Raw genomic sequence first — 11,306 nt, 5'->3', positions numbered from 1 at the left:
GAAAGGGAGACAGAACATAAAGACTCCTAACTCTGGGAAACGAACTAGGGGTGGTGGAAGGGGAGGAGGGCGGGGGGTGGGGGTGAATGGGTGACGGGCACTGAGGGGGGCACTTGAGGGGATGAGCACTGGATGTTATTCTGTATGTTGGCAAATTGAACACCAATAAAAAATAAATTTATTATATAAAAAAAAGAATTCTGTGGAGCTTCTCAAACATAGGACTTTATCCTGGAGCCTAGACCAGCAGCAAAGGGCTTTACCTCAGGAGAAGTCCAAGGCCTAGCCCAAAGGACCAGAGGAATTAAGCATGGACAGTGCGGGGAAGTAAGGTAGACTTTGAGCACAAGTGATGCTTAGCCCTCTTCCCTTCTCTGGGTGAGAAGTCAGGAGGCGCCAGTGCAAATAGAAGTGTATTTAGGGTATGGCGTGCTCTCAATTACAGCAGGATAACAGAGCAGCTGCCTGGGTAGGTCTCCACTACCTCTCTATTTAAACTCCCTCCTTGGGATCCCTGAGTGGCGCAGCAGTTTAGCGCCTGCCTTTGGCCCAGGGCGCGATCCTGGAGACCCGGGATCGAATCCCACGTCGGGCTCCTGGTGCATGGAGCCTGCTTCTCCTTCTGCCTGTGTCTCTGCCTCTCTCTCTCATTCTGTGTGACTATCATAAATAAATAAAAATTAAAAAAAAACTCCCTCCTTGTCCCATCATTCTGCTGTCTTTTCACCTGCACCCTTGGAAAACCTCCCAGAATGGAAACCTAACCCCAGTCCTACTCATGTGCTTATGCTGTGGCTCTGCTCAGCAGATTCCACCTCAACCAAGCAATCAAGGTTAACACCAGCAGCAATACAACACATAAACATCATATACCTCCTGTAGGACCCACTGAGGAGAACACAATTATGCTGTGGGATTCTTGCCAAAATGTGCAAACTTGACCTTATGATGAGAAGACATCACACAAAAGAAAAATCCCAGGACTGTCACAGATCATAGGAGTCTGAAGAGACATAGCTATTAAATGCAAAGAATTGGTTCCTGGACCAGAAAAAGGACATTAATAAAAATTGGTGAAATGTGAAGATCTATTAGTTAATAGTATTGTGTTAATGCTGATTTCCTGGTTTCAGTAATTGTAGTGTGTTATATAAGATGCAAACACGAGAGGAAGGTGGATGAGGGGGTTCTGCAATTCTCTGTGCTATTTTTGCAACTTTTGGTAAGTCTAAAACTATCTTGAAATATTATGCTGAGTGAAATCAGTCAGTCAGAGAAGGATGATTATCGTATGGTTTCACTCACATGTGGAATATAAGAAATAGTGCAGAGGACCATAAGAGGAGGGGAAACTGAATGGGGAAAAACATCAGAGAGGAAGACAAACCATAAGAGACTCTTAACTCTGGGAAACAAACAGCATTGCTGGAAGGGAGGTGTGGGGTGGGGATAGGGTAACTGGGTGATGAGCGTGAAGGAGGGCACATGATGTGATGAGCACTGGCTGTTGAATGCAACTGATGAATCACTAAACTCTACCTCTGAACTAATTATACACTAGATGCTAATTAATTGATTTTTTTTAAAAGAAGGAATGTGTTGATGAGGTACCACAAGATACCTTTCTGGAGGCTTTTCTTTTGATGCATTGTTAGCAAGTCTGGACAATAAAGACACACACTAGTTTATACCTTTAAAATTTTTTATTACAGAAAATTCCATTCTTGCAAGTCCAGCTCAAGGCCCACCTTATTTACCAAACCTAGACTTCTGTGCATGTTGGATTGAATAGCTTTCTTGCTCCCCAGGTCTCTGATATGGAGTCAAAAGCTCTGCTTTCAATTGCAGGTTCTCTGGGAAGGGGGACTAGGGTTCTGTAGCTATTTCATTCTGAACAAGGCTATGAGACATCTGGTCAGTGGGAGCACCAAAAGCATTATGTCTCTCCCCAAGAGGTTAGGCAAGGGAGACTGCCAGCCTTCAGCAACCCCTCTGCACCCTTCTTTGGGCCCTGTGGATAATGTCCCTGTGGACCTGTCACCAGAACCAGGACAATCACAGAAGGGTCAACACAGGGCTTTACAGGCACAATTGGGCATGCCCTCAGTGTGTGGGTGGGAATGGTGGCGTGTTAGTCCCCAGAAGTGCAGGGCTGTAGGCAGAAAATGCCAACAAGGTGAAAAGGTCTGTTTCTCAGAAGTAAGGTGGGCAGGGTTTAGGGGAGTCCTGGGAGCCACACACTAAAGTGCACAGATTTCAAATGCAAGGGACTGGGAAGTGGTGATGGACAGCAGCTCAAAGGAACCTATCAGGACAGACTTGGCCAGCCTTTAATAATGGAGAAAAATGTGGCTGTCACTGAGCTTTGCCAGAAGGGCTGTGGCTGCAATTAACTGAGCAGTTAAATAGGGGGAGGGAGGGGCAGTTGAGGGCAGGATGGGTCTCAGAGCAGCAGCCTCAGCAGGAGGAGGCTGCCAAAGGCTGCAGGAGTGAAGGAGACTCTGGAGCCCGAGTCCAGGCTGGTGGGCTTTTTGGAATTGGGTGCTGAAGAGGTGCTGGAGTTGCTGACAGGAGGGTTGGTTGGGGGGGGATTAGGAATGTCAGTTGAGGAGGAGCTGAAACCGTCTACACACTTAAACTTTCGGAAGATGATTCCTCCAATTGTCTGGTTCTCAGCAGACAGGAACTGACAGGTGGAGTTACTGATTTTGGAACAGCCTTTCAGCACGAGCTTCTTGGTCTCTGTGAATGTAATGCGAACAGTAAGGACTTCACAACACTCTTGCCCTTCCTCCTTAAGCCTGTTTTAGGTCTGGTTCAGCAACCTGCTTTACGTCTGGTTCTAAAACAGGAGCCTGGAGGAAGGACCCCAGGATCAAGAAGACCACACGGTAATGGCAGAGGTACCATGGAGGTCAATGCCCAGACACTCTCCCCCACCTAAACTCAAAAGAAACAGGCTCCAGAAGGTGGATGCAAGCCCGAGCTCACAGGTGAAGGCCAGAAATGGGCCTGGGACCCAAGTCTCTGGTGTTTTCCTGAGGGGCTGGCAGGTGATTAAAAACCCAGGAGATGGGCTCAGAGAGCCCTCTCCTCTCAATCCAAGAAGGACTCCTCCCAGGCTCCTGTCCTATGAATTCCGTTTTCTATCCCCACGGTTCTCTGGACCTGAGTTCTCTCTGCCTGAGTTTTATCTGAATAGAGGAAAAAAATAGCTGGAGGTGGTCTTCATTCTAAATCTGAATTATATTATGTTTAACTCTGTTAAAAGGTGTAGGTCCTAGAAAAAGGCCAAGGGGATTTGCAAAGAAAATGTGGCTGTGACTGCAGCCACCTCTATTGAGCTGCTACTATGTGCCAATTGCTCTATGACTTAAACAGGTCTGAAGGACAGGCAGTTACACAGGGGTGGAAGGAAGTGGAGGACAGGACTGGCTACTTATCAGAAGGGCTATTAACTTGTTCTGAGAAGGAAAGAGAAATCTCTACATCCCTTAGAAGAAAATGACTAATTCCTTTTTTATAGCAAATAGCAGTGCTGGAGATTGAATTACAGTAAGCTAGAGAAATGTGTTGCTTGGCACATGTCTACAATATTGAAAAAAAAAGTGATCTTGGGCAAAAATAAATAAAGGAAAAACCCCCACATGTATGATGGCTTTGATCTATCTGGCTTCAGATTAAATCAAAGGAATATTTTTAAAATTCCATCCTTGGCATCAGAAGACACCTGGGAACAATGTGAACAGAAAGAGAAATTGTTTCAGATGTTATTGTTATCCTCAGACATAGCTTAAGAATTAAATATCAAAGCTGCGTAGACATGCTAGAGATTTTTTAAATTAAAACTTTTAGGTGCATATTACTAAGTGAAAGAAGTCAATGTGAAAAGGCTACCTATTATATGATTCCAAATATATGATATTCTGATAAAAGCAAAACTGTGGGGAAAGTACAAAGATCAGAGGTTAAAAAACAAAACAAAACAGAAACAAAACAAAATAAAACAAAACAAAGATCAGAGGTTGCCAGAGGCTACAGATTAATAGTGCATAGAGGATTTTTAAGACAGTGAAGCTATTCTGTATGATGCTATAATGGTAGATATACTTCATTATACATTTGTCACAACTCATAGAATATGCAACCTAAACAGTAACCCTAATGTAAACCTTGGACTCTGGATGATAATAATGCATCAGTGTGGGTTCATGGATTCATGAGGTACCATTTTGATGGGGAATGTTGACAGTGGGGGAGGCTGTGTGTGTGGGGACAGAGGTATGTGAGAAATCTCTTTACCTTCCTCCCAGTTTTACTGTGAACCTAAAACTGTTCTAAAAAATAAAATTTATTTTTTTTTAAATAAAAAGAGGCTCGGGATACTTGTGATGTTTGGCCCCACTTCTCAGCCTGCAATTACAGTTAAGCATGGATTTCCAGTACTATAATTGCCATTTGTAAAAGTAGAAATCAAATTGTACCTGGGTATTGGTGCTCTTAAACTGTTATTAAGCTGAGCCATATTGTGGCAGAGACTGGCTGGCTGTTCATTTTAGCTTCATGTCTCTTCCTTTCTTGCTGGACCACACTAGACACCATGAGACTGCATTTCCCGCCAACAGAATGTGAGAGAGAGTGATGCATGTACTTCCAGGTTTTGCCTATAGAAATCCTTCTGCCTCCCTCCACTCCCTGTCTTCCCCCAACTGCTGATGAGAGACAAAGAATACAGCAGGGAGCTGCTACGTCCTGGGTGGCTGGGGACCAGATCCTCCAGATGAAAAGGACCACAGGCCCCAGGACTCTGCAATGAACTGCCATATGAGCAAGAAATAAGTATCTGTTACCTTGATCCTGAGGATTTAGAGGTTGCTTTTTAACAGTAACGAACTTATCCTTGCTAATAAATGTATTATTCTTTAAATATTCAGATGTAACATCTGCCTGAATATTTAAAGCATAATATACGTATCAGTTTTCTATTTATAGTGGTTAATTTGATGGTTAGTATCAAATTACTTCTGTAGGAAAGAACAATTGGTTGGATGCTAAAATCCAATTTGACTCTTCAATCAGGTGACCCAAGTTGTCATAAGGCAGCCCCTCTCAGTGACAGATAGAAAAAAATGTAGGTATAAAAGGAAATAAAAGACAAATCCCACACACACCCACAGAGCAATGCAATCTGGTAAAGAAGTAAATGTCAGGAATAGCATGAGGAGCTTAAATGAGTCTGGCTTGATTATGAGCCAGAAGAGAACAGGGTTCAAGAGATGTACAGCCCAGAAAGAATGGTTCTGGACTAAGGAGGCAAAATAGGCAAAACAGCTCAGGGCTACATTAACAGCCTCATTATGTCAAAAGCATTCTGACCTTATTCTTTTAACCTCCCCCAGCCTCCTTTTGCTAACTCAGAACTTATTACCCAAGGCTTAATATGTTTTCAACTCCAGTCCCATAAAAGGGAATTGAAACCCCAAGACAAACCATTCTTAAATTCCGCAACTAGATCGACACACTGTTCTTCTTTATGACATTTCCTGGATTTCACACTACAGGAACTTTCATTAGATCCATAACATGCAGGACATTCTATGTTGCTGGATGAATCTTCCAGTGGAGGAGCTGGATAGAATAAGAGCCATTAATTTAGAACAAGGTTGTAACATAGAACATGGTACTGCCTTGTACTGAAGGGGACAAGCAAACAAAGATGCTAGCCAGAGGGATCTTGAAAATGGGACAATTGCATAAAGACAGCAGTCATCCTAACCTCATATCCCACCAAAATAGTTACAGCACACAACCTCACAGACCTTCCCTTACAAGCCATCCAGTCTTCAAGGACTGTGGTCAGTGGGTGTGTTGGGCTGAGAAGGGAAACGTAAGATTTTGATCTAAAACCAAGCAATGTCGGGGCACCTGGGTGCCTCAGTAGTTGAGCGTCTGCCTTTGCTCAGGTCGTGATCCCAGGTCCTGGGTTCGAGTCCCACATCAGGGTCCCCACAGGGAGCCTGCTTCCCCTCTGCCTATGTCTCTGCCTCTCTCTTTGTGTCTCTCATGAATAAATAAATAAATAAAATCTTTTAAAAAAAAAAAAAAGAAAAGAAAACCAAGCAATGTCAACATTAGCCAGATATTCTGAACATCGGCCAACAGATGTGTAATTATTACTAAATCTTTCTCTCAATAAATGATCGTGCCCCTTTATTTAACATTTAATACAAAATTATATTGAGATACAGCTGTGCTACTAATGACTTGTACTCTAGAATGATGCCTTTTTGGCCATGGTTTCTTCTCTTCAAAAAGAGAGTTTTGGTATAAACCAACAATTTTCAATATCAATTTGTGGTCCCAAAGAACCATTCAGGGAGACCACAAGGTCAAAACCATTTTCATAACAATACTAAGATGTTCCTTGCCTCTTTCACACTCTTTCTTTCATGAATGTACAATGGAGTTTCTGAGAGACCACATGACATAAGAGATTGTAACAGACTAAATGCACAAGCAAATTTGAGAATCCAGTTGTCTTCTATTAAGCCAGAAACTAAAGGGCTTTGAGAAAATATGTAACAATGCAGCTCTTCTCACAAAATATTTTTTTGCTTTGGAAGATATAGTTATTTCTATGCAAAAATGTTATTGTTAACATGTAATGGGTTTATGATTTCTTAGCGAACTATAAATAAAGATGTTAAATTTGTTTAGAAATTCTTTGAATTTTTAAAATTTCTGAGTGTAAATATTGATAGTATGACTCACATAAATCAAATTTCTCTAGAGTCCTCAATAATTTTTAAGATTTAGAGTCTTAAAAGAGAGGCTGAAACCACAAAGTTGGAGAAATACTAATAAGCCTCTAATTTTATGCAACATGGAGTACTATGATTTCTATCTGTTCTGATAAAGAGGAAAGCATGAAAGTAGTGATGATTTTCCCATTTGTTTTTCAAGTAATTGCTGTAAGTCAGCTGTTGATGTTACCCAGATATGCAGTGAAGTGCTTGGACTTGAGATGTTCACCAGAAGGTGAGGACTACAGGTGGCAAAGGAAAGGAGAGAGCTGAAAGGCCAGAGGGAGGATGGCACATTGCCAGCACCCACCCAGAGCATCACTGGTGTCATTGCACTTCTTTCCTTGGCAGCACTGGCTTGTAAAATGGAAGTATTCTGTATTGGACACATGGACCATGATGGTTTCAACCATGTCTCTCTCTCCTAGGCAGTTGTCCACAGAGCAGGCCTTATCCTGGTATGTGTGGTCTGGATCTATTAAAAGGCAAACAAAGACTGTCAGTCCTGGGTGTAAGGCTTGGGAAAGGGTAGAGACTCTGAATAGTGACTGCTTCAGGCAACAGCAGAAAACACACCCCCAGTTCAATGTGATTTCAGAGACACTGAGGAGGGTTTCCTTGCAAACAGAAAAATCTTCCTCGTGAGGTAGTTCCTTCTTTTAGCAGGAGATGAGCAGAGATGCAGGCTAAATTTCAGATCAAAGATTGATGGGGAGCTTGGAAATGGTGGTTCAGGCCAACATCCAGAGCCACTGATCAGTCTTAGCATCTCTAAAAACAGCCAAGCAGAAGATGGTTCCACGTGCAATAGGATGTTAAATCTGAATACAGTCAAGCTTCTAGATCAGAGCTATCTGATATGGTAGCCAGTAGCTATATGTGGCTATTTAAAATTCAGCTCTTCAGTCATATAACTATATTTCAAGTGGCCAATAGCTACATGTGGCTACTGTACAGGACGGCATTGATATAAACATTTCCATTTTTTGAAAAGATTTTATTTATTTATTCATGAGAGACACGGAGAGAGAGAGAGAGAGAGAGAGAGAGAGAGAGAGAGAGAGGCAGAGACACAGGCAGAGGGAGAAGGAGGCTCCATGCAGGGACCCCAGTGAGAGACTTGATCCCGGGACTCCAGGATCACGCCCTGGGCCAAAGGCAGACACTGAACCACTGAGCTGCCCAGGGATCCCCAACATTTCTGTTATTGAAGACAGCTCTATTGAGCAGTATGGGTCCAATTTACAAGTCCAATTTACAAGGAAACACCAGGAATATGGAAACAAAGAAATGACACCACAAGAAAATAATCAGCCAATTTACAAGGGTCCAATTTACAAGGGGTCCAATTTACAAGGAAACACCAGGAATATGGAAACAAAGAAATGACACCACAAGAAAATAATCAGCCAAAGCCAGAATATGGGACAGCTAGCTATAGGAAAATTGGCCCAACAAATTTTATACAACAAATCAATGGGATTGAACAAAAAAAAAAGTGATGGTAGCTATTATAAAACAAATTTGACTTAATAGACCTAACAGCAAAATGTATGTGGGGTTTTGTTTGTATCTGAAATCTAACACATTGGCTATAACACAACATCTGAAACAACTAGGATATTTCTAAGATGGCCTGGGTATTAGAAGAAATTAAAGAATCACAGCTAATTTTCTTAGGTATCCAGTGGTATGGTAGTTATGTAAAAAAAAAAAGTCCTTATTAGAGATGAATAATGAAGTATTTTCAGGAGAAATTACATGATACCTAAATTTGCTTTAAAATACCATTGCAGGGGATCCCTAGGTGGCTCAGCAGTTTAGCACCTGCCTTCAGCCCAGGGCATGATCCTGGAGTCCCAGGATCGAGTCTCGCATTGGGCTCCCTGCATGGAGCCTGCTTCTCCCTCTGCCTGTGTCTCTCCTCTCTCTCTCTCTCTCTCTCTCTCTCTCTCTCTCTCTCTCTCTCCATGTCTCTCATGAATAAATAAATAAAATCTTTTAAATACATACATACATACATACATACCATTGCAGGAGTGCCTGGGTGGCTCAGTTGGTCAAGCATCAGACTTTGGCTCACATCCTGATCTCCAGATTCTGGGATAGAGTCCTGTGTGGGGCTCGACACTCAGTGAAGAGTGTCTGATTCTCTCTCTCCTTCTCCCTCCTCCCCTCCTCCCAGCTTGTGCTCTCTTTCTCTCTCTCAAATAAATAAATAAAATCTCAAAAAATATAAAATACCATTAAAAAAAGCAAAATGATCATTGTTGACACAGGATAGTGGTTACATGGCAATTCATTATATTCTTCTTGCTTCTATGCATATTTGAAAATGTCCATTATAAAACATTAAAAAGAAATCTAAGTGCTGTGGGAAAGAGGTAAAAATCATGCAGCAAATCACCGTGGGTGCAAGCGTGTTGGATCTCGAAAAGGAAGGAGCAGTGAGGAGAGGAAAGGGAGCCAGAAAAATGGAAGAATGCAAGCACCCAGAGCAAACTGCCTGCTTTGTAATTTAACTAAGAGCTGCCCTTGTTTCTCACATCCACCAATATAGGTCTAGAATGGGATTTTAGAGACAAGAACAGCAATTCCAAGAAGTCACGAGAGCTTGTCAGCTTGCCCCACATTCTCACCTGACTCCTGCATGTTGCTTTTTCCAGAAGGGTCTTCACAACCCCATCTGTCTCCTTGCACAGCCTAGCCCTTTCTCAGCCTTCCTTTCCTCCCTGGCTACTCTATCCAGCTTCTGCCCTGTGCAAATCCCAGAAATGGGGGTTATGGTCTCCCAGGCTCACCTTGAGAAAAGCTGGCCACCAAACTGGTACAGCTGGCATTGGCATTGCCGGGACACTGAGAGACGCTGCTGTTTTCACAAGAGTTTGTCACTGAATTACACTGCACGCAACTGAGGGATTCTGGTGAGACAAGATGGGCAGCACTGTCAACATTCAGGGGACACTTATAGACTGTACTCTGGACAAAGCACCACATCCACACCCCCCAAAGAATAGTGGGGATGGCATCCCTTCCCTCTGGGACCCCCCAAACTTGAGGCTGTGAGATGGAGCCACCTCCATTACTTTCTCCGCACTGTGCACCATTTCCCAGTGGGAAGACCCATAGCACAGAGAGGCTCCTCTGAGGGCAGTGTGCCCAGAGGGGTCTCATATTTTCCACTGACCACACCCTGACATGAAATGCCATGGGACAGGACCCCAGAATACCAAGAGTGAGAAGACTTTGATACAGTGTGTCAGAAGAGGTCTTCATTCCCAAAGGGTGTCAGTGGTTTCTCTCACCTACAGCTGCAACCACAAATGCTGTGATGATAACAGCAACAAGGATGCCCTTCATGGTGCAGGACCTGGTGTCTCCCAAGGAAGAAGACTGTGGTGCAGAGCCTTATGCCTGAAGAGACACAAAGAAGGCAGTCTGGGGGCTGGCAAGGGTGCTGGGGCACAACATCCCATGTTACAGAAAAAATCAGCACTCTCAGCTGGGAGCACAGAACTGTGATGCAGTTTCTATGCTGCCCTTTCACCTGTGCCAGTCTGAGTTTCCCCCAATCCTGGATGCCTGCACATCTACACACAGCTACAAAACACAGCCTGGACATTCCCCACAGCCACTTCAGATACAACATGGGCAGACAGATGATTGCCAGCCCCACTGGGGATGGGGTCCAAGAATAAAGTATAATGTAGTCCTCTAGCTAATATCTCACCACATTCACATAATTCACTTAGGAGCTCTGTCGTTGTCATCACCACACCTATTGAGCACGTGCTTTCTTCCAAGCACTTTATGTTCATTAATTCATGTGCTGCCTTCACCCTAGCAAGCAGGTGCTATTATTAGCACCACTCTCATTTCATAGGGGAAATCAAGTCCCAGAGAGATCAAATAAACCACTCAAAGTCAAGATCACATTCCTAGGAGGTATTAGAGCTGGGGTTGGCCCAGGCACCTAACCACGACCCACACTGCCTCCAACAGATGGGACTCCCAGAGCCCCAGGCCTGGACACACTCAACCTGCAGGACAGAACCAGAGGCCCCAGCACACCTCCAACTGATCTCCAATCTCCAAATCTTTCTGTGTTGACAGTCATCTGATAGCTAAGGTTTGCTGTATTCATTAGGATCCCGAATCAGAGCTCCCAGGATTTCCGCTTGCCCATGTATCAGAGCAGCAGGGAGTAGAAGTATCTGTCTCTGCCCTGAGTCCTTCCTAATTGTTAGTTCATTGATCCTATAAATGGTAGCCACAAACTGCATGTGGCTACTTAAATTTAAAGTCATTGAAGGAATGAAAGAAAAAACATTCTATTTCTCAGTCTCACCTGGCTAGCTACTACTTATTGGCCAGCACAACTTTGGAACATTCCCTTCATTACAGAAAGTCCCAGGGCATAGTGTGGCTTACTGTCCCACTCAGCAGGTGAGGAACCTGCCAATGGAGAGATAAGGGAAGCTGCCCAAATTCACCGAGCTCATG

The 11,306-nt window shown here is 43.5% G+C and overlaps 1 protein-coding gene across 1 annotated transcript; it reads right to left on the bottom strand.

Annotated features, from left to right (window-relative positions):
- Positions 1–1,789: 1,789 nt before the first annotated feature.
- LYPD8 (LY6/PLAUR domain containing 8) lies at positions 1,790–10,163 on the bottom strand. Its single transcript, XM_055335351.1, has 5 exons — positions 10,109–10,163; positions 9,605–9,724; positions 7,114–7,278; positions 5,491–5,628; positions 1,790–2,742 (listed from the first exon to the last, which is right to left on the bottom strand). Exons 1-5 carry the CDS (start codon positions 10,161–10,163, stop codon positions 2,444–2,446), a joined length of 777 nt encoding a protein of 258 aa, XP_055191326.1. The 3' UTR covers positions 1,790–2,443.
- Between the last annotated feature and the right edge of the window lie 1,143 nt (positions 10,164–11,306).

This window comes from Nyctereutes procyonoides, unplaced genomic scaffold (assembly GCF_905146905.1).
Source record: "Nyctereutes procyonoides isolate TBG_1078 unplaced genomic scaffold, NYPRO_anot_genome, whole genome shotgun sequence".
In the NCBI taxonomy this organism is placed as follows: domain Eukaryota; kingdom Metazoa; phylum Chordata; class Mammalia; order Carnivora; family Canidae; genus Nyctereutes; species Nyctereutes procyonoides.
The sequence above is the reverse complement of the archived record's forward strand: the minus strand, read 5'-3'. Positions and strand labels throughout refer to the sequence as shown.